At 40.6% G+C, this 24,307-nt stretch overlaps 2 protein-coding genes across 5 annotated transcripts in view; one reads left to right on the top strand and one right to left on the bottom strand.

Moving 5' to 3' along the window:
• Positions 1-20,625, bottom strand: part of Tpgs2 (tubulin polyglutamylase complex subunit 2) — a 48,787-nt gene extending 28,162 nt beyond the window's left edge. The window contains exons 1-2 of the mRNA XM_059246834.1: positions 19,895-20,625; positions 3,967-4,046 (exon numbers count right to left, since the gene is read on the bottom strand). Coding sequence (XP_059102817.1) covers positions 3,967-4,046; positions 19,895-19,976 — 162 coding nt within the window. The 5' untranslated portion in view covers positions 19,977-20,625. The remainder of the gene's footprint in view (positions 1-3,966; positions 4,047-19,894) is intronic.
• Positions 20,019-24,307, top strand: part of Kiaa1328 (KIAA1328 ortholog) — a 266,377-nt gene continuing 262,088 nt past the window's right edge. Inside the window, exon 1 of one of the 4 annotated variants that reach the window (XM_059246831.1) lies at positions 20,019-20,463. In XM_059246831.1, the coding sequence (XP_059102814.1) occupies positions 20,166-20,463 (298 nt within the window). In that variant the 5' untranslated portion in view covers positions 20,019-20,165. Of the gene's footprint in view, positions 20,464-20,661; positions 20,786-24,307 lie in introns of those variants that run through there. The other 3 variants (XM_059246830.1, XM_059246833.1, XM_059246832.1) reach the window with 3 other exon arrangements.

Consider the following 24,307-nt stretch of genomic DNA (forward strand, 5'->3'; position numbering starts at 1 on the left):
AGCAATAGATCCCAAAGTAAAGTAAAGCAAAGCAATGCACTGCTTAAGAAGGAAGTCAACTGCATGGTTTTAAAGGAAAATTTATAAGATGAAAGATATGAATGAACTGCTGTGGGATGTCTTTCTGTATGCTGTGAATATGTGTTGCTCCCATTGGCTATAAACAAAGCTGTTCTGGCCTATGGCAAGGCAGCTTAGAGGTAGGTGGGAAATCCAAGACAGAGAAGATAGGCAGAGGCAGAAGAGATGCCAGCTGCCAAAGGAACAGCAAGATGGCCATGTGGAAATTTATAGATTAATAGAAATGGGTTAAGTTGTAAGATCTAGTCAGCAAAAAGCCTGCCACAGGCCATACAATTGGTAATTAATATAAGCCTTTGAATGATTATTTTATAAGCCGCTGAGGGACTGTGGGGCCGGGCGGGAATAGAGAAACTTTCTGCCTACAATGAACAAAGAAATGAAAATTGTAAGAAAGCAGCAAATAGGAATTCTGAAGCTAAAGAGCTAAATGACATAGTAAGAGTCTCACCAGCAGAACAGATCAAGCACAAGGAAGATTTCCAAGCTTGAATACGTATCTTTGAAATAATCCTAAGCAAAATTAAAAAGAATGAAAAAAGCCTTTAAAATTTATAGACCACCATCAAGACTGCAAACTATTGCATTACAGGTATTCAGAAGAAGGGAGAAGCAGAGAAAATGTAGGAAGCAATTGCTGAAAGTAATTGGCAAGTGGGAATAAATGCAAAATCTTTGTATAGATACTGATACTCCAGTCTAGGAAGTTCAAAGTCTTGGTAGAGATACTGATATCCCAGTCTAGGAAGTTCAAAGTCTTGGTAGAGATACTGATACTCCAGTCTAGGAAGTTCAAAGTCTTGGTAGAGATACTGATACTCCAGTCTAGGAAGTTCAAAGGCTCTAATGCAGTAGCTTTCAACCTTCCTAATGCTGTGACGCTTTAATATAATTCCTCATGTTGTGGTGACCCCCAACCAAAAATTATTTCACTGCTACTGCTACTTCATACCTGTAATTTTTTTTTTTTTTTTTTGGTTTTTCGAGACAGGGTTTCTCTGTGTAGCTTTGCGCCTCTCCTGGAACTCGCTTGTAGCCCAGGCTGGCCTCGAACTCACAGAGATCCGCCTGGCTCTGCCTCCCGAGTGCTGGGATTAAAGGCATGCGCCACCACCGCCCGGCCCCATAACTGTAATTTTGCTACTGCTATGAATTGTAATATAAGTATTTTTGCCAAAGGTTTGCCAAAGGGGTTGAGATTCACAGGTTAAGAACCACTGTCCTAATTCATTCCAACAAGAAAAGTGAATAATATGGTATAAGCAAACTATCAAAAGTATGAAAAAATTTAAAAACGGAAACATGATCATTTTTATTGGACTAGAGAAGCACCTAGATTAGTAAAGCATACATTGGAGTATGTATGTCAGAGTGTTTCTAGATAGGATTAACTGAGGCAGGAGACCCATCCTAAATGTGGGGGGCAGTATGCCATAATGTGAGGTCTTGGGGGAGTACAAAGCAGGAAGGGAGAAAGCCCAGCACAGGCAATTCTCTTTTTGTTTCCTGGCCACCATGATAAAGCTACTCTGCTTTGCCATACTCTTCCTGCCATGATTCATTGAAACCTCCAAAAGTATAAGACAAACTTCATTTTTTTCTCTACTTCAAACTAAAATAAAACCAGAAGAGTCTAACAACAGTCTTCTTCCAAAATCATACAAATGAAGAGAGAATTGGATATGCTCAGGGTTCTGAAAAAAAAATGCCAACAAAGAATATTGTACAGAGCCTTTAAATATTAAGAATATTAAGAATTATTAAATCTTCCCAAGACAAGTGTGTGTGTGTGTATATGTGCTTATATATTTATCTTAGTTACGGTTTCTATTTCTGTGAAGAGACACTAAAACCACAGCAAGTCTTAGAAAGGAAAACATTTAATTTAGGTGGTAGCATACAGTTCAGAGGTTCAGTCCATTATCATCATGGTGGGACATGGCAGCATGCAGGCAGACATGGCGCTGGCTTACAGCTTGACCAGGAAGTTGAATGTGACACTGAGTAAAGCTTAAGCAAAAGACACCACAAAGCCCGCCGCCACAATGACATACTTCCTCCAACAAGGTCACATCTACTTCAACAATGCCATACCTCTTAACAGTGCCACTCCCTTTGGGATTATGGGGGTGAATTACATTCAACTACCACAGTATATATACCCAAATATTTAATAAAGACAAGACATTTGCTCTAATAGACTAACAGACTCTAAACTAGCAACAGTCAGGTACTGAAGCAATTTTATCAACAGATAACTTTTATCAGTAGACAAATCATTCATAAAAATCAACAAAAAAATTAAGCTATTCTTCAGACTTTATGGACATAACACACACTTATAGTCCATTTCAACCAAAAGCTGCAGAATAACACTCTTCTTTTTAACACATGGAACATTCTATAAGAAAATTATGATAATCTATAATAGTCTCATGAAATTCAAAAAAAATTCTGACCACTGTGGAAGCCCAGAGAGGTTTCCTAGTGAGATCTGAGCTTGCTTTACCCAGCAGGGATTGATAAGGGGATGAATTGACCATGTGTGTAGTTACCAGGTGTTTGGAAAGGTCTGTACTTGGCTGTGCTGAGGGGGTGGGAATTCTTTGCTCCACCCCTTGGCATTCCTTTAGAAGAGACAGAAGGAGCTGGTGGATAAAGATCGAGGCCCTCCCGAGGCTATCCTATGTTTCTATCTGTCTCTCTCACCTCTATATTTCTATCTAAATCTTTTATCCCTCACTTCTAGAGTATCCTGGGGAAATTTATCCTTGTGGAATTTACCTTAAATCAGGAGACTAGCATGTGGTGGTCTGGACTGTTATTTCTGTTAGTCCTTGAATGTGGCTAGGGGAGATAGCTGATTCCAGTGTTAAAAGGGGAGAAACAGATGGGCCTGAGGGAAGGAAGTCTTTCCTGAGGTTGTTCTCATATACCTCAAACGTGTATGTACAAGTAGTGATCAGTCCACACTGTTAGCAATTCTTAGGAAAAAATCAATTGGGAAAGCTATGAAGGCACACATGATTTTCATAACAGAAGACAGCTGATATATAATAAGCCAAATAACACCAAAAGCTCCTTGAAATTTGGCTTCTTCTGAAGGAATTCCTTAATCCCTTCAGGTAGTGGATTTGCCATAACCAGCTGAGTTCTTATGATATACTCCTGCGGCCCGTAGCATGAAGGGGATTGTCATTTGTTATGTAGTAAATGCTTACAATATATTCACAGCAGGAGTGTATGAAGGACTTATCTATAAGGAAACTCAGAATCTATGGACATAATCTAAGTGAGATTGAAAAGAAAAGGGGTCTTTTGCCAAATTGTTGGGTCTCTGTGAGCCATAGTTCTATCAGTAGCACACTACACTGGAGTCTAACCCAAGAACTGTCAGGGACTCTGTAACTATGCAATGTCACCAAGGTGTCTAATAATAATATAGCTCTCCGGGCCCTGAGATGCTGTGAAAATTCAGAGGCAGATTCTATCGTTATATATGAACCATGAAAAGTTCTGTTAATGAAAAGCATTTAAGTCCGATAAACTATCAGAGGAAAATTGGGAAGCATCATCCACAGATCTGGTTAGGGTTTTCTGCAACACTTAACCATTTTCTGTTTAGCATGATGAATACTAATAGGCATCTTTTTCTTCCACAGCTGGACTTGTAGTTTTGTTGTGTATAAATACAACTTAAACATCCACTGCTTTCATAGGATTACCAGGGTCAGAGAAGACACTTCGCTGGGAAAGTGGAATGGAATAAAAGGCAGTTGTGGCCTAACATAAGAATATGTTTCTTGCTCTAATCATTCCTTCCCTGGGGCATTTAAATTGACCTTTCTTTGTTGGGAGATGAAGATTCTACACAGAAACACTTACTTGTTCCCACGAAGAAATCATATGACGTTCAGCAGGCAGCTTTTCTATTATGCTCACTTCTGTTACACCTGGAGAAGATTCTGGAAGAAGAAAAAAATATAGTACAAAGTTGGCTGGCTCACACATTATGTACTTTAGGTAGGTTAAGTGTTGATTACTGCTCTATGGCTATCTAATCCTTTTGATGAGCATTTATACATCCTGTGAGCAAAGCAAAGGACTAGCTGATCCCTCAAAGGCCCAGTACTATAACCTTGTAGGACACAGCATACCTCAAAGGAAGACCATCACCAAACTGCCTCTACCCTCTACATTTATCTAGGTACAGTGATTCTAAACTTTCAGTAATTTCACACTGGATTTCTTGGTAAATGTCCACACTAACAGTTAAAAGGAATAAGGAATAGCACCTCTTCAAATTTCTATAAGAAATAAGACTTATCCAGGCATGGTGGTACATGACTTTAACCTGGCACTCAGGAATCAGAGGCAGGCAAGCAGGTAGGTATCTGTGAGATTGAGACCAATATTGTCTACATAGCAAGTTCCAGGACAGCCAAAACTACATAGAAAGACCCTGTCTTAAAAAAAAAAAAAACCAACCAACCAACCAACAAACAAAAAACCCAAAAAACCAAGATTAAGAAAATAAAAAGACTTGATTTCTAACTTTCTTCTAAAGAAAATCCATCTTCTGAACATATCATCGTACTTGATGGACCTCAGGATTTAAAAGTGAGGCTAAGCTAGGCATGGTGGTACAAACCTCTATTGAAGTACTTGCCAGCCTGAGGAAGCTGGGTCTACCAGAAGTGAAGGCTACACTGTATTAGTGAGTTCCAGGCAAGCCTAGGCTGCATAACAGAACAATGCCTAGATACATAAACAAACAAACGCCAAGTTGGGGTTGGGGAGATGGCACAGTGGGTAAAGCCTGCTATGTAGAGTTCTGATATGTAGAGGATGTGAATCCTCATCCATAAAACAAACAACAAAATCACTGCCAGTCAACTACCAGACAGATTAAAAAAAAAAAAAATGATTCATCCCTTGCGGATTTCACAATGCTCTGTTAACATCTTTAATTTCAGACTGTAGGCTTCTAGAATTTCGAGAGAGTAAATTGCTATCATTCTAAGCCACTCAGTCTGTGGTAGTTTTTAGGGCAGCCCTAGTAAACGAATGAAAAGTCTACCTACTTTCTGTGATACTGCATGTATTATTCTTACTGCTGTCACCCTATATGCCATGGTTACTGTAAGTCATGATAAAAAAAAAATCACACCCACAAACCCTCTTCTTGTTTTGATCTGTCCTCAGCATACTATAAATCTGGCTCACACTTAGCTTTGTTTCCAATTCAATCTTGTTCAGCGTGTTTGGTTGGCAAAATAGAGGCTTTCATATATTTTTGTTTGATTTTATCTTCTTTCATAGTCCAAATCCTTTGCTCCAGTATCAGTTTTCTCATTGCCTCTATGTCTCTAATCCCCTCAAAACTAAATTTTTACTCACATTCAATTATGTTGTAGCCCCTTTCTGATACACACACACAAGTGTGTCCATGCTTCTGTTGACATATATTTCAAGTTCTACTTCCACCACAAAACCACTTTAGATTACTCTACCTTGCAGTGATCTCTAATTTTCCTGATACCACCATATCCCATACTATGTAAATTAAATGCTATATGTTCATATTTAATGACATGATATTTTGAGCTATATATATATTTTTTTTTTTTGGTTTTTCGAGACAGGGTTTCTCTGTGTAGCTTTGCGCCTTTCCTGGATCTCGCTCTGTAGACCAGGCTGGCCTCGAACTCACAAAGATCCGCCTGGCTCTACCTCCCAAGTGCTGGGATTAAAGGCGTGCACCACCACCACCCAGCTTATATACTGGTTTTTTAATATGTGGTCTAACTAAGCATAATATCAACAAAAATGTAGTAAAATGAGTTTTTGATTTGCATATATATAGGTGTATGGTATACATGTGTGTAGGCTCAAGGATGTCTTTAGTTTTCCTTGATCACTTCCCACCTTATTCACTGAAGCAAAGTCTCTCAGTTGAACCCAGAGCCCACTAATATGGGCTAGACTAGATAGCCAGCTTGCTCCAAGGATCCTCTCTCCATCTTCCAAATGCTGGAATTACAGGTGGGCTGCATGCCTATCTGACATTTATGTTGATTCTGTGGACCTGAGCTCTGGTCCTCATGCTTGCACTGCAAGAGTTAATCCACTGAACCATTTCTCCAGACCCAGAAATGAGTTTTAAAATCTCTAGGAATAGGGCATTTTTTTAAAATCTCTAGGAATAGGGCATTCTCTAATACAAGTGTATGTAGATGACTGATCCTATGATTATGCCAGGGCTCTTTCCATGAATCTTAAAAATTTCTTCAAGTTGTCAGAAAACTCAAATCTTGGAATGCAGCAACAAATCAATGTAGGAACTGAGAATTCAGGACTCTACCAATTCTAGTTTTTATGTGGTCAGTAGTTACATGAACAGAGCTGACTCTTCACTTTCCTCTCACTTCAGTAAGACAAAATATTACTACTTTCTTTGGCAGAGGAAGCAAAAAATAAAGCATTTTGAAACACTAAAAATTACTATAGAATCACATATTTTTTTCTACTTTTGTTCAACGTCCTATGACACCGAAAACATGGTGCTAAAGTCAGAAAACATGGGTAAGTCATTCTACATCACTGGACATTGGGACGGAAGATGCTGTCTATTCCTTCAGTGGTAGCTGTATAGTGATGCTTGTTGACTATACAAATGGGGTAGTTTGGTGTCTAAGGTTACAAGAGGACACATACAATTATCCATTGTTTCAACTCCCTGGTCACTCACTCTAAAATTGGGTAGTATCAGTTCCTTCCTTCTTTGCATGCTAATACCATTTCTCCTTTGCAAGGTAGTCTTATTTCCACCTCCTTGAATTTGGGGTTGTTTTGTATCTGTTTCAACCAGTAAAATCAATAAAGACACACTATGCCAGTTTGGGACTTATACTTTAAATTGACAAAAAGCTTGCCTTTTCCTTTCTTTGAATCTGAAGCCACCACACAATAAACCCAAGTTAATCTTCTGGAAACAGAAGCCATGAAGAACATTGGGGGTCAGCAGTCCCATGAGTGCAGATGCCATCAGATAATTATAGTCACCATTTAACTGTGAATACTTGATAGACCCCAAATGAGAAGTATCCTAGTTAAACTTAGTTAATCTTGGACCTAGAACAGTTACTGATTTGTTTCAAATCACTGTGTATTTGGGGTAGACGAGCAATAGATAAGCGGAACATAGTTCTTAGAAGAAATAATATTTTTAATTCAACAATCAATGATTCAAGATTTAATGAGAATCTGCTATGGCCTCAGCTTGGGAAAATTACTATTACGTACTAAAATTTTAGGTTAAAAAAAAAAAAAACACTGTTTGAAGAAACAATGCTAGTTAGATACACAAGACAAATGTTAAAAACCATGAAAGCTTTAGGATAATGGATAATTATTTTAAACTTAGGTAAAAATGATCCTGAGTACCATAGTAGTTAGAGGCAGGAGGTCTATGAAGACTGAAGACATCAAAGATGTCAAAAATAATGCCCAGTTGATCTGGACCTTGTGGAATGATGTGGCAATATGTGCATACAGGCTCAGTGGAGACCTACTTCTGTTCCTTCCAGACATGCATTCCTGTTAAAGACTGGCCAGCTAATGACTGCAATTTTCAGAGTCCAATGAAATTAAAGTCCCTCAGGTGAAGTCAATTCCTATATAGAAACCATGCTCATAAAATCTGGACAAGTAGCCGGGCGGTGGTGGCGCACGCCTTTAATCCCAGCACTCGGGAGGCAGAGCCAGGCGGATCTCTGTGAGTTCGAGGCCAGCCTGGGCTACCAAGTGAGTCCCAGGAAAGGCGCAAAGCTACACAGAGAGACCCTGTCTCGAAAAACCAAAAAAAAAAAAAAAAAAAAAATCTGGACAAGTAATGAGTAGGTGAGGCAGCACGCAAAGAGAGAAACTTGGTTTTCTCAGAAACATAATTGGAGGTATTTTGATTGCAAGGAGTCACCGTAGTGGTGTTAGCAGTAGCAAGAGTAATATAATTTCTTTTTCCCCAGCTTCATTACACTAACTATAGGTATTTCTTATTCAGTATCTCCTTTTTGCAATAAGTTTCTCACTTCACTTCTCCCAATGATTTTGTAGGACATGTCCCTTAGTTGATCCTTGGATAAACTGTAATTCTAGCTTTAATCTAGCTAGACTAGATTCTATCACTTGCAATGAAGAACTCTGAAAAAATACTAACAGTTTTAGTTTGTGGGCTCAGAAAAGGTGATTTGCTAAGAACTGGGAGATACAAGTCAGAAAGATGTCATTTACACAACAAGAACTGTGGCCACAACCTGTCCCCTACCCCTAACAACCAACCAACTATGGAAAGCTTTGGGATACAAGAAATGCCAACACAATCTATAAGATCCAGAGGAAGAAGATAATCTTTAGCTAGAGAAGGATATCAAAAAAGTTAAGTTTATTATATAAACTAAAGAGTTAGGCAAGCGCACATTTGAAGCCAGGGACAAAGTGAGACATTCAAGGATGGAGACAGACAGTATAGAAGCAGGGGTGGGTGGACAACACAGAAAATTAGTTAACAAAGCTCAAACCAAAGGTGGTTATTACAGAAGACTAGCTTGTGAGGCTGGTCAACGGAAACCTCCCCTGCTCCCCACAATTTTTAACATTGAAAAAGCTGTAAATGGAAGCTTTTCTCAGTCCTGCCCGCCAGTTCCCATAGCTGTATCCAAATAATCATTCAGAGACTTAGTACTAATTACAAATGTTTGGCCGATGGCTCAGGCTTATTACTAACTAGCTCTTACAACTTAAATTAACCCATTTCTATTAATCTATGTATTGCTATGTGGCTGTGGCATTACCAGTCTGCTGGCATCTTGCTCTTTGGGCTGCTGGATGGCGTTTCTTTCGACCCTGCCCTTCTTCTCCCTGTATCTCTGCTTGGATTTCCCACCTAGCTACATCCTGCTCTGCCATAGGCCAAAGCAGCTTTATTTATCAACCAACAGAAGCAACACATATTCACAGCATTCAGAAGGACATCCCACATCATAAAGCTATTGTGCTCAAATGTGGCACTAAATCACTAACATACTATCCTTTTGGGAATCTGAAATCTTGATAGCTGTGATCAGTTGCTTTGCCTATATAGCTAGACTCCACTAAATCTCTGGAATTTGTTCTTTCTGTGTGTGTGTGTGTGTGTGTGTGTGTGTGTGTGTGTGTGTGTGTTTGTACATAGACTGGAGATTGGATACAGGATTTTGTGTTTGCTAAACGAGTGCTGTATCACTGAAATACATCTCCAAAGAAGGATTTTGGGTTTTAAGCAGCCTTCCTTGTATAGAAACACTACACACACACACACTGTAGCATTTGACTGGTTAAGGAAGGGATATATTCTGTGTGGCCACTCAATGCGGGGGGAAAAACTTCATAAGCTTGTACAAGACTTTTCTTGACTCTACTTGATATGTCTTTTCTTCTTACTGATTAGATTAACATAATATAAAAAATATTATGAGAGTACTATTGTCTTTGAGTCCCATCCTTCTAGTCAATCAATAAGTGGCTGGTTGTGGACATGTAACAATCTTATATTGACAGTTTTGATTCAGCCTGCTTTGTGTATGTTTTTGGAAACCACAAATAGTTGGGCTGGGTTTTGACCTAGATTTAAGTCTTTTGTTGATACTCATTTATGCTACATTTTCATATTAATATTCACAAACATATCCCCATATACATATATATATACACATACATATATACATATATATATAATTTGCTTTAAGAATTTTTTATTATTCATTTTTAAATTAATTTATTTTACATCCTGGCTGCAGTCTCTCTTTATTATTCATTTTTATGTGTATGGGTGTTTTGCCTGCATGTATGTCTGTGCGTCACATGTATTCAGTGTCAGTGGAGCCCAGAAGAGGGCATCAGATGCCCTGGTACTGGAGTTATAGGCCATTGTGAGTCACCATGTGGGTGCTGCAGACCCCAGTCCTCTGTAAGAGCAGTTAGTACTCAACTGCTGAGCCATCTCTCCAACCTATCATTTTTGTTTGTTTGTTTTTGCTTAAAACATTTGGGAAATGTATTAGTTTTCTACTGGTAAGTAATTAGCACGTATCTGTGGCTTTAAATACCACCCTATTAGCTCACAATCCTGTAGCTCAGAAGCCTGGCATAGTCTACTGGGTTCTAAACCCAATTGACCTATCATTGCACTTGCTGCACTGACTGCTCGGTTGTCAGCTACTGTGTTCTCATTTGGAGCATGGTGTCATCTTGCAGGCTCATTCATGTTTTTCAGAGAACTCAGCTAAACTTTCCATAGTCTCAATTGCTGTGAAGACTACTGTTACTGCTGTGAAGGCCTTTACTTCCTGTCAAGTGGTTCCATACATCTTTAAGAAAACAAGAGCAATACAAACCATCCCACATGCCATACCTCTTTGACATCTCTTTTGTTAACAGCCTGTTTTAAAGGGCATCTCTGATTTAATTAAGCTTACCTGAATAAATTCCCTTTTATCGTGTAACATATCAAAGGTATTGTATTTCCTCAGCTTCATAATGTTGGTGTTCAGAGTGAGAATTCTTATAATGGCCATTGTTTAGAACTCTTATTTTTAAAAATATCTCTATTAAGACATAATTCCCATACCATAAAGTTCACTCTTTTAAAGCACATAAAATTAGTGAGTTCAGTGTTTTAATGCAATTGTGTACATCGTTACACTCAGAAGTAACACCATCTCTATTAGCAGTCACTCCCCTGAATCTTTGCTCATTAGCCTCTAGCAACCCTTAATCTGCTTTAGACTCTACAGTTTTGCCTGTTTGGGGCATTCTCATGTAAATAGAATCCTTCAAGTAAACAGAATAATTCACAATATAACACTCTGCGCCTGGCTTCTTTCATTTTGTTTTCAAGATGAACTCATATTACAGCATGTGTCAGTTATCTATTGCTTTGAATGACTTCAAATTGTTCTATTGACCCCAGTCAGGGAAGCAGGTAGGTTTGTTGGAATTCTTGGCCACACCCCCAGCTACATGACTGTGAATGCACTGGGAAGAAGCTTAGTCATTCCAGGGCCTTATATTCTAGGTAATCTGTGTGCTAATCTGTGTGCTGAGTGGTCACATATGCGCATGCGGCATAGCTATGTAAACCCATATGTGCATGCGGGGGTGGGGTGGGTAGAGGTGGGGAAGGGAATCCATAAAAAGCAGGTCACAGACCCCTCCCCCGTCTCTCCCTGCAGGATCTTCCATAGGCCTAAGCACATCCCTTCTGTTCCCTTCCCCTAATAAACTCTTATAGTGGGTTTTCTTGTGCCTCCTGGCTTTTCTCACAGAGTAAACAGGGCCACTTAATGAATAACACAGGGCTGAATAATACCTAACAAGGTTAACTGCAGATCTTCACCTATTGCTCCTCTCCCCCAAATCCAATCCCCCAGTCTCATCTCTGACCACCTGTGGCATCCTCCCTTAGTCCTCTCCCCCATCTCCAGTGGATCACCCAGATATTTCCCTGCTAACTTTCCTCCCACTACTCAGAGCTTTATCCTGGACCCTAACTCCAGTAGGCAGTCAGTCCCTAGAAAGCCATAGGCCACTCTAATCAGGGAACAAGAAGGCTTCCAGCGTATCTTCACCTAGTGCTCTTCTCCTCCAAATCCAATCTCCACTTGGTGTGGCCTGCATGGCGACCACTGCTGCTTGACAGAGTTCCAGCATTTCTACTTTGGGGATCACAATTCTCTAGTACCCCTTTAGTTTAATTTTCAATGATTCTCACTATGTGTTATGGGAGTTCCCTTATGCCTTTTCCTTTGGGAAATTTTGTGTGGGCTTTGAGGGATGAAAATGTATACAAAGATAGTCTCTTTAAACAAAATAATTCTTTGGAAAAAAATTCCCCCCCAAAGTGGAACCATACAGCATGACAACTCTGTCTACTCCCACACAAGTTAATACCAAGTTGCTAGAACAATTAGATAAGTAACATATGCTTGGTAAATAATGTATTTTTGATAATCAAAATTTATAAATTCTTAAGGTCTACTCAGATTCACAATAATATTTGTCTAGTTTCGTCTTTGCTCACTTTTAAGCTTTAGTTATTTGGATAAACTAAGTCATACAAAAAACTGCAATATTCAATAATGGAATGTCTGATGGCCCAAAAAAGTCCTTTTCCCAAGGCCAGGCACTTAGACAAAAGCCCTCATTCTCTCAGGGGCTTGATTGCTAAAATAAGGAGACATTTTTATCTTTGGCAGAATAATTTAGGCTCTTACATTAACATATGACTGGTGCCTGTTAACTTGTCAAGGCCAATGCTAACTTCCTCAACTTCTGATCACAAGCCACGCCCCAGCTCACATGCCCCCTTTCTCCTTTTAACCCTTTGTACAATTATAGAGGTACATTCTTTTTTTTTTCAATAAACAGGCAGCCATTCTGATTCACCCTAAGATCCTGTCAGTCTCCTCCTTCCCCCCGACTCCACACCTACTCTTTGGGTCCTTAACTACTCCGGAGCCCGACTCCAGCACCCACTCTCACCCCAGCTCTGCAGCAGACCACCTGCTGAGCCCCCTTCCTTCTCCAGTGGATCACACAGACCTTACCCTCCTAACTCCCTGCCCAAACTCACTGATTTATCCCATCCCCCAACTCCAGAAGGCAATGCCTGGGAGACTCAAGCCACTGCAGCCAGGGTAGCAGCTAGGCTAACTGCAGATCTTCACCTCTCCTTCCACTCCTCCAGTCTCATCCCAAGATATGTAACAGACCCTCTGCTGTGGCCTCTCCTCACTCTCTGCTCCCATTCCCAAGGAACTAAGCACATATTGGTGGAATACCCTACTTTCCTCCCTTCCTGTGGGTCCCCTCAGATCTCCATTCCAGCCAATCCCCATTCCTAAGTGTGAGCTTGGAATACCTAGAAGCACTACCATGTTCTCCTAAGAACCAGAAAGGGCAACAGAAACAAAACAAAACAAAACACCCACCCAACAAAGACAAGACCAGATATCAGCACCTAAATGCTTCCTCCTGACATGGCTAACTATTACATAGTGTTTGGAAAGAGTCTGGTGGAAGATCCACCTCAACTCCCCTCCCCATCTCTTTCCCTAAACCTGCCCCTTCAAAGCCCATCAAACACAGCTCCTTCTTCAGAGAGGCTCAAGACCACTCCTACAGGGTAAACCTGGGCTTTCCAATTTGGTCTGATTCAGTTTGCTGCATTGGCGGAGAGGTCTTCAGGAGGCCTAAACTTATCACATAGTAGCCCAACCAGAGTGTTCTGGTGGAAGCTCTACCTCAGCTCCCAGCATCCATATACCCAAAGAGTCTGGAAAGTTCTTGTGGACATTCTACCTCAGCTCCTTCCCCCATCTTTCTCTCCCCAAACCCTGCCTCACCTCAGAAAGTCTGCCAAACATGGCTCCACCCCCAGAGGGTATTTAAGGTCCGGCTCCAGGTTTTCCCTCATGGTTCCTCTTCCCCTGGAACCACCCAGAAATGCTCTGCTCAGATTAAACCTGAACTTAATAATTCGGCCTGATCTGACTTATTACATTGGCAGCTGTGTTACTCACTACCAGGGGATTTAAACTTTTCACGGAGGAGGAGAAACGGAACAGAACACCACAGAGATGAAGACGGATCCTGAGTGGTGGCCAGTACAAAGAGAGAAAACACCTAGGAGACTTGTGTTAGAGGGCAGGTCGTTTATTTGGAGGGGCAAGGGACAGTTATACCCCAGGAAGAATGGCCAATTGGATCCATACAGTGGTATATCCTTGGCTGGTAAACCTCAAGGGTGCTTCATTTGCATACTTGGGAGCAGTAGGGGCCTGGGGAAGGAGCCTTATAAGGTCATATAGAAAAGAAAGGAAACCCAGCTGGGAAATGTTTTGGTGGTCAGATAAACAGCAACCAGTCCCTGTAGCCTTGGAGATGTATGAGCTTATCACTTGCTGTGTGCATGGGGCAGTTGGAGACACCGAAGGGCTTGGGGTCTGCTGGTGCAGGGTGGGGGTGGGGGGAGTAGCCAAACTCCCGCTCCCACGATGAGAAAATTTCGTGTTTTAGACATGCTTAGACCCCTTCTTAGCTTCAGGCCAGCCCTGCACAACACCTAGAATTACAACCTTCATGCTACACTGAAGCATTGCTGAAACATGGAAAAAAGCCTTTATGAATAACAGAGGTCCTTGAAGAGGAAATGAATAAACCTCTTAAAGAAATCTCTGAAAACAAAAACAAACAGTGGAAGGAAATGAATAAAATAATTCAAGACCTGAAAACAGAAACAGAATAAAAAAAGAAAAATCAAATTGAGGGAAATCTGAAAATGAAAAATTTAAGAACTTGAACAGGAACTTCAGAGGCAACAGAATAGAAGAAATGGAAGAAAGAATCTCAGGCATTGAAAACACTATAGAAGAAATGGATAACTCAGTCAATGAAAGAAAAAAAAAATCCTGCACAAAATATCCAGGATATTTGGGACACTATGAAAAGATCAATTCTAAGGATAATACAAATAGAGAAAGGAGAAGAAACCCAGGCAAAAGGCATGGAAAACATTTTTAACAAAATCATAGAAAAAAATTTTCCTAACCTAAAGAAGGAGAGATCTAGTAAAGAAGTACAAGCACATAAAACACCAAATAGACGGGACCAGAAAAAAGTCCCCTCTGTTTTGCTGGAGCCCCTGCTTGCCTCTCCACAGTCCTGTCCAGAAAGCCCGCTCCCTCCTTCCCTCCCTCTCTCTCCAAACCCTGCCAGTTCAGAGAGCCTCAGAACAAAGAAAAGGTGCCAAACAGCCCAGTTCTGCATCCCTGGCAGCTACTGCAGCATCTCCCCTGAGGGTGCCAGCTGCCCAAGTCTCTGCCTAAGCACTCAGCTTTTGACCACACTTGGGCATAACCCTGGCTTGTGGCAGACATGTCATCGCCCCTCACCTACAGTCTATAAAACTTTCCTGCCCTGGCCTGGGCATACTACTTCTTTGGCTTCAAACTCTGGGACCAGAGAACCCACCTGGGAGCTGCTTTGCTCAGTATACCTGTTGTTACACTTTTCCAATTCAGCTTGATCTGGCTTACTTGTTACTGGGGTGGTGGTGGTGGTGGGGACATGATGGGATGATGATGACCTATTACTCTCTGCACATAATAATCAAAATATTAAACATACAGAACAAATAAAGGCTATTAAAAGCTGCAATGGAAAAAGAACAAGTAACATGTAAAGGCAGACCTTTTAGAATAACACCTGACTTTTCAATGGAGACGCTAAGGGCTAGAAGGGCCTAAACAGATGTGCTACATACTCAAAGAGAGCACAGATGCCAGCCCAGATTACTATACCCAGCAAAACTTATAATATCAATAGATGGAGAAAGAAAGACATTCCATGATAAAACCAAATTTAGGCAATTATCTGTCTACAAATCTAGCACTACAGAAGGCACCAGAAGGAAAACTCCAACGTGAAGAGGTTAACTATTTATTGCTCTATTGAAAGTGTGCACTGGGAGAACAGAGCCTAAAAATGGGGTGGATTCATGTCTCATGCAATAGCCAATTTTATTCAGAACATCAGATAATTTATACTCTGAGGGTTAAGAAGAGTCACCCGAGTAAAGTTTACAATCATAAGGATAAGCCACATGGCTCAAAAACAAGTTTTTTTCCATAGAGGCATATACACAAATAACAATAGCCAGTTGTAATGAATAATCTGAAATAAATTCATTCGTATCTGCTACACCTAGGAGGGGCATGAAAGCACATTCCGAGAACAATCCATGTTATGGAACGGAGATGACAAGACTCTTGTCTTGATTATTTGAAGTTTCCTCACAAAGTCTCAGAAATCTCACAGAGCTTCATCCATGTACTCTGACAGTTAACCATGCCCAAGAAAACACAGGGAATAATCCCAAACCAGCAAATCAAATACCACCCCACTCCCACCAAGATAACAGGAATCAGCAAATATTGCTTATTGATACTCTCAATATCAATGGTCCCTGATAAAAAGACAGAGACTAATAGACTGGGTATGAAAACAGGATCCATTCTTTTGCTGTATCCAAGAAACACACTCTAAGACAGACATCACTTCAGGGTAAAAGGATAGAAAAAGATGTTCCAAGCAAATGGACCTAAAAAGCAAGCTGGTGTAGCAATTTTAATATCTGACAAAATAGACTTCGAACCAAAATTAATTAGGATAGGGAAGGACACTACATATACATTAATGAAAAAAATCCACCAAGAGGACATTTCAATTCGTAACATCTATGTACCAAACACAAGGACACTCAAGTTTATAAAAAGACACTATTACAATTTAAATCACATATTGACCATCACACACTGATATCAGGAGATTTCACTCTCATAAACAGACAGGTCATCTAGACAAAACTAAACAGAGAAGTACTGGAGCTAATAGGCTTTATAAACCAAACAGACCTAACACATCATTTCTCCCTAAACACAAAAGAATACATCTTCTTCTCTGCACCTCATGAATTTTCTCCAAAATTGACCACAATGTAGGACACAAAGCAAGTCTCAACAAATACAAGAAAATAGAAATGACTCCTGCATACTATCAGACCACCATGTAGATTAAAGTTGTATATCAACAACATCAGAAAAAAAAAAAAAAACAGAAAGCTTACAAACTCATGGAAACTGAACAATTCTTTAATGAAAAATGAGTCAAGATAGAAATTAAGAATTAAATTAAAGGATTTCCTAAAATTCAATGAAAATGAATTCATAGCATACCCAAACGTATGGGACACAATGAAGGAGGTTCTAAGAGGCAAGTTCACAGCACTAAGTGACTACATAAAAAAAATGAAGAGATCTCATACTAGCAACTTAACACCACATCTGAAAGCTGTAGAACAAAAAGAATCACACCCAAAAAGAGTAGACAGGAAGAAATTATCAAACTCAGGCTTAAATCAATAAAATAAAAACAAAGAAAACAATACAAAGAATCAATGAAACAAAGAGGTTTTTTTTTTTTTTAATTACTCAGTAAGATCAATAAACCCTTACCCAAATTTACTAAAAGGAGAAGCAAGTTTCTAAATTAACAAAATCAGAAATGAAAGGGGACAGAACAATAGACACCAAGGAAATCCAGAGAATATAAGGACATACTTTAAATCTACACCCCACCAAAGTGGAAAATCTAAAATAAACAGAATAAGTAAAACGAACCTCCTTCTGTTCCAAGATTGTTTTGGTTATTCCTGGTCTCTTATGTTTAGATATTAACTTTAGCATTAATTTGTCAGTTTCTGCAATAGAGGTGGTTGAGATTTGATAGTAATTGCAGTTCTTAAATTTGTTGATCTGCTTGGAGAAAACCACTCCATAAATATAAAGATAACATTTCTTCTCACTCATTTTGGGCTTAGTACCATTCAAAAGATTTATACTATTTCAATGTAAAAGTCACAAACTTCTTTCTTTGTTAACTTATTTCTATTTTATTCCTTTTGTATGATTGTAAATAGTTGCTTTCTTAATTTCATTTTTGTATTGCTTTTTGCTTCTGATTGTGTGTGTGTGTGTATGTGTATGTGTTCCAAGAATTCCTTAGGGTTAATTTGTAAGGGTACATCATTACCAAACAGAGGTATCTTTACTTTCCCCCCTATAATTTATTTAATTTCCTGTCTAATTCCCTGGCCAGAATCTCTAGTACAATGCTGAGTGGGTAGAAATATTAAGATTGAAAAGGTCAAGCATAGTATACCTGATACTGCAATTGTTTACAAGGCCTACTTGTAAGGCTGGCTCTTGGATGGCATCTTGAGAAGATGGACTTCAGTGAGGTTTCCATCATTGTTAGATGAACCTGGCTCACTATGTCCGTCCCAATTGCTAATGCAAATAAACTGTGCTGAATATATATATATATATATATATATATATATATATATATATATATATATGATTTTCTTTTGGGAAACTGGAAGTTGGTACATGTTAGATAAATGATGTCTACATCAATAACTGCCAATAATTTTTGGACTCCTCAGTTTAAAAGAGCTTTCCAGATCCATATTTCAGACACATTGTTACACACATGTTGCTAGGGAAATTAAGTATGCCCTGTGTGGTTTCAGTGAGAGAACTCTTGAAAACTTCCACGGAGTTTCCTTAACTTCTATGCCTGCCCTTTTTTTCCCTTTGTTGATTTTGCTTTATCTCTTTCTGCTGGAACAAATTGAGCCTAGCGAATCAGCAAACCTGGACCAGCTTTGCTGAGCTTTTAGCACATTTTGCTATTGTTGTTCTTGATCTTAAGAGTAAAGCAGGTAGTCTGTCAACATGGTGTTAGCTATAGGATTTTCCACAGATGCATTTTATCAAGACGATAAAGTTCTCCATTTCTTCTGTTTTTGCCTTTATTTTGAGGGAAAAAAATTGTATTACTAGCTCAGCCTGACTCTGATCACCATTATACTCCTTTCCCAGTGATAGGGTTACAGACATGTGTCAATATTACTGGTATATTCTATTTATAACGTAAGTTGTTTATTTTCCCCCCAAAGGGTGCTGGATTTTGTCAAGTAGCTTTTTGGCAGTCATCGATGATGTAGGCATTGTCCTTTGTTTTACTAACATTCTATTACATTAGTTTTTGCATATTAAACAAACCACACATTCCCAGGATAAATCAGGCCAGGTGTCAGACTTCTATGATAGGAAATGGCCAAATAAACACACAATTAAACATAGTGCTAATAGGTGCTGCTAAATGAAAAAAAAGGTGGGGGGTAAGAGAGAACAAGACGGAAAGGTGCAATTAGAACTATTTGGGTAAAATTTACCAGAGAGAATACTAATTTGATCAGAAATATGAATGATGAAAGGGAGACATGGAGAGGGAGACAATTCCAGGTGGAAGAAGTCCAGGCAAACTGAAAATGGCGAGAAGCAGGAACAAGCTTACTGTCGTTTAGAGTCATAGCCTCAACAGCAAGATGTCCACAATGGTCCAAACAATGATCAACATGAAAACAGATCCCACAAGGAACCTGTGGGTCACCCTAGAGAAATTTCAATTTTGTTACAGTTGTGAGAGGAAGACATTTCCAGCATACTTTCTCAACCAGCTTAGGCAGCTTTACCCATATCCCTCCCTTTATCTTAGACAACCTAGAATCATCTCTGGGACGTGGTTCTTTTTAACTTCCCCGAAAGGCTAGGCACCTCTCGGTCTCTGCTACCTTTGATTAGTCAGTGAAATAGTACTGATTTGTTGTGGGCGCTTGGGGAGTTAATGTGTTTGTTTCACACACCCTGTTTCTTCTACAGCTGTACCCCAGTGGCTAACTTTGCGGTGGTTAGTTAACCAATATCCAATGAAAAGAACAACTCTCAACTCCTTCGGCGCTGCCAGCTCCTTTGCACAGCTCCGTGCAGTACACAGAAGCGCTGGACAGTGGTTGCCTTGGGACACTGGCAGCATCATGACCTCAGTTCACCTCTGCACCCACCAGCAGCAAGATTTGCATTTCAGGGATACAATCTAGGCTGAGGAAGCCCCCTGGGAAACACGTCCCCTAGGCTGCCAAGTGCCTCTCTCTGCTCCTCCTTGCAGGTGTGAGGCGACCCTCCCGAACTCTCAGCACCTGGCCAGACACCCCCTTTTCTGCAGAATTCGCAACAAGCCATGGCCCGTGCAGTCAGGTCCAGCTCCCTGCAGTCCAGCCAGCGCCCGCCCATTGTCCTACCCCACTCACCGAGGATGCGAGTGATGCCCAGGGTCAGCTTCTCCAGGTGCGGCTTGCTGCCGGCTTGCAGTGGGGGCTGCATCTCCTCCATGGCACGCGTCCCCCCTCCGCGCGCGGCGGCGGCGGCGGCGGCGGCGGTGGTGGTGGCAGTGACCGGCGCCGCCGTGGAGAGCCGGCTTGCCGGCTGACGCGGCCGACCCCGCCTCAGCTCTGCGGCCGTCGGGCTCACGGCATGCCGGGAGTTGTAGTTTTCGGCGCCTGAGGGCTCGGCCAGGAGAGGATGGGCGCCCCGGGGGGCTCTGGCTGCAGCAGTTCCGCTGGGCGCTCGTTCCCGCGACCCTGGCCGGGGCCTCACCTCACATCTCCGCGACCCCGCCTCGCCTCGGCCGGGAGCCTCTGCCCTCGCCAGGGTCGGAGGCGCAAGCGGGGGCGGGCCTCTGCGCCGAGCGGCCAATGGGGACTGAGCCTGGCGGCCGGGGCGTGGCGGCCCCGGCGCGACGCTTCGAGTGGCGGTTGTTTCAAGATGGCGGGCGCGGCGGGCCCCTCCCTGCCCGGCTCGGCGTTCTGGAGCCGCGACGGTATCCTTTGCCCCGCTGCTAGGGGGCGCCGCGCCCTCCGGGGTGGCGAGGGTGGGGGCGCGAGGCTTCCAGTGGATCAGAGCAGCGCGGCGCGCACCCGGGGCCAGGGACGGGCCTTTCCACTTCCAGCGGGGTGTCCCCGCGCCTGGCGACGAGGTGTTGTTGCTAGGTGGGAATTCTGGCTCCTGAGAAATCCGCCCTCCTTGACTGTGGGTTCTGCAAAGATGGCCTTTGATGGGGATGTCTCAGGCACGGCTGGCTGGAAAAGCTCCTCTGCCAACCCTTGCCGAGAGGTCACTGGTTGGTTGATGGAGGGTGCCAAGTGAGTTTGTAGTGGTAGGGAGGGCAAGTGTGGGTGGACACACTTTTGCTAGGTGGGCTGCGAGTCTTTTTCTCTTGATTTGGAATTCCCTTTAGTGTGCGTCACTAGGAGATCAGGTGATTTTATTGGCCTCTTGGACTTGTAAGGTCCTTTAGTGATGCTGTATTTTCTCGGCTGGTGCTAGTTAGGGAATACAATAGGAAGTGCCTGGAAGCAGTGTTGACTTACTAGGTTGTGCATCACCCTTGTTGAAAATTGAAGTTTGGGAATTGTTTTTGCTCAGGAAGCTGTGGGGCTTTCTAGTCGCGCAGTAGTTAGAATTCTCGGTTCAATAGCTGATGAGATTTCACAGTAGTTCATTTCTAGGATTAGGTTAGCTCTTGCATCCTAAGCTTTTATCTTGGTTATGTACTTCCTTGCTAGAGGGGCATTACTAGAGAGGAAATGTAATCAGTGTTCCCAAGTGCCTGAAAAGAGGCCAGTTGGTTTGCTAGGTGTAGTGATGACATTGTTTTTAGGTATTACTGTTACCTTTGGCAAAATCATTCTGGACATTCTATTCGTAGCTCCCAGTGAAACTTAGAAAATGGTATTACCAGTTTCCTTTATTGAATTACTTGGGTTAGAGTTTCTTGGGTGCAGACAGGAATACGTTTGCATTCTGTGCGGCTGAGTGTTTAGTGCTGTGCACTTACTAAACAGAATTACTGCTTGTCTCTGATAGGTGGGCGAGGAGCAAATGAAGTTACCTCATGTACTGTAGAAGAAAGCATACCAGTGTACTCTCAAAGGAAAATTTTTCCCCTTTACTTATTAGAGTTGAAAAGCAAATGTGTGCATCAGGACCGCTGTGCTGAAGTAGGAACTCAGGAAATTGGGATCCGTCTTTTCCTTAGGAAAAAAGTTATTTGCTTATAACAGCTAATGGTATTTTTCTGACATACAGTAGAGGAGATGACAGTCTGTTTCACTGGAACTGAACAAATTCACAGTGTGTGGTCCAAACCTTTGCTTTTGTTGTTAGCAGCCTTGTACTCATTTATGTAGTCATAACACTAATCATTTGTTATAGAAGTAAGAATATATTCCCTACCTTTTACATTTTCTCATGAGCTGAATAGTTAATGTAAAACATTCAGACCTCTCTACTCATGATGAGAAATTGAAATCATATGGAAAATGTGATGGTAATTAGGTTCTATAGAAATTCATATATAAGAAAGGAATTGCAAAGTTATTGGTATCGCCTTTTTCCTCAGCCTATTCCATCTAATGACCAATTAACACTCAGCCTCTGATATTTTCATTCTAAATCTCCATAGGGCATACAGCTGTGTTAAATGTACATTGTTGCTATTTGCTGAAAAATGTAATGATAATTGTGGGCCATTTGGTCTTTGAGTCTTGATTTCTTTCTGACACATTGGTGATTATTTCCCAGACCACTCCAGAGTAAAATTCCACTAGGATAAAGTCAGAAAGTGTGCACCTATGACCTGGTATTCTTTGCACATTAGTGAATAAAAGATTTTCAGTGCTTCACTTAAATGATTAAATGAATGTGATTGAGAGATTTCTCAATCCTAGAAGTTTTCATCATGAGAGAGCAGATTATCAATGATGGATCATCACCTTTAAAAAGAGTTGTAACAACTGCACATTTTGAGTCAGCAGTGCTATTTGACACAAGGTATTGGCATCTAACGCGTGAATAATGAGGATGCCACATTGCATCTTATGGGTTAAATCTTCTGGTAAAACACAATTTTTTGGTCGTGAATTTCTTTGCTAATCTATATTGTTCATAGTAGTATTAGAAGTGGATGGATACTCTTTCTCCAGTATCCAAATTTGATTACTAATGTGCACTTGCTGGGTTAACAGAATTAATAACAATATAAATAAATATGAACTACAAGGGAGTGGCCCAAAACATTGCAATAATTATCATCTCTGTCATTGAGTTTTCAAGTAAAAATAGATTGAGACTTTACATTGACTATAAACCTAATTTACCTCAAAACATCTGTGGTAAATAAAAATGACATATACCTGTGTTGCTGGTAAATGATTCCCTATTCAAAGAGTTAGGGAACAGTAAGCAATACTTGGCTTAGTTCTTTCCCATGCTCCTTCCTCTATACCACTTCTGCCCTGGCTTCCAATTATTATTTTCCTTCTGGGGATGTAGCTGTGTTGTTATCATCATTGAAAATATTTTGTAACTTGAAGTAATTCTTGTTGAAGTACTTCTAACTAGAGAAATAAGGTGGCATGCAGGTCCAATATACATTTGATATACCTTCTGTCTTTTTGATCTTTCTAAAAAATATAGCTTTGTTGGGAGATTCTATATAAGTTAAATATTTGAGTTCCTAATGAGACAAAATAGATTGTTGCATGTTATTGGAGGAGACAACTTTCAATGCTAGTTTTAAAAATGTTTGTTGAAATTAGTATTTAGAGTTGTTGGGCTCATGGCTCATAAAAATAAATATCAGTGTTATCCCTTTGTAGATGGCTTAGTAAAAACCAGATATTCTTTTTGTTTGGGAATTCATACAAAATTGAATATACAAGATGAAAATCATCATCTTTTTTGATCTTAACATTTTAAAGATATAAGACTGAAAAATGAAATGCATGCATCTACTAATAATAAGTGCTTCAGAGAAAAACAAAATAGGAAAAGGCTGAGGGAAGGGAGGGGTCACAGTTGGAGAGAACTGTGCAGTTTTAAGTGTATGTGTGCTTAGGCAAAGAAGGCCTCAGTCAAACAGTGATGTGTGACCAAGGGCTTAAAGATAGTGAGTGAGTAATAGGAAGATTTTGAGAAAAAGCTGTCTAGCTAAAGAAATTATAAATGCAGGAGCTCTAACACAGGAGCTTATGTATTCACTAACAAAGTCACGGATGCTAGGAGTGAAGGGGAAGTATATCAAGAAATGAAAAGAGAGATAGGGTGGAAAGATCAGATCTTGAGCATTGTAGACATCATACTTTTTTATTCTGAATAGAAATGATATAAGCTTTTAAAATGTTCATTCTATTTTTATCTTTTTAAAAAGTTTAAAAAGTTTTATTCATTTTACATACCAACCACAGATCCCCCTTTCATCCCTCTCCCTGCCTGTCGTGCCCCCCCCCCCCAATCCCTTCTTCCAACAGGGTAAGTTCTCCCATGGGGATAGCAAACAGCAAAGACGTAAAGTTATTATCATACAGGTCTTTCACTTGTTTGGTTAGAGTTACCCCAAGGTATTTTATATTATTTATGGCTATTGTAAAGGTGATGTTTCTCTGATTTCTTTCTTGGTCTGTTTATAGGAGGACTACTGATTTTTTTGAGTTAACCTTGTATCCTGCTACATTACTGAAGGTGTTTATCAGCTGTAGGAGTTCGGGTCACTTATGTAGATTATCATATCTGCAGATAGTGAATGTTTAACTTCTTCCTTTCCAGTTTGTGTCCCCTTGATCTCCTTTTGTTGTCTTATTGTTCTAGCTAAAACTTCGAGTACT

Source organism: Peromyscus eremicus, chromosome 19, assembly GCF_949786415.1.
Source record: "Peromyscus eremicus chromosome 19, PerEre_H2_v1, whole genome shotgun sequence".
NCBI classification, from domain to species: domain Eukaryota; kingdom Metazoa; phylum Chordata; class Mammalia; order Rodentia; family Cricetidae; genus Peromyscus; species Peromyscus eremicus.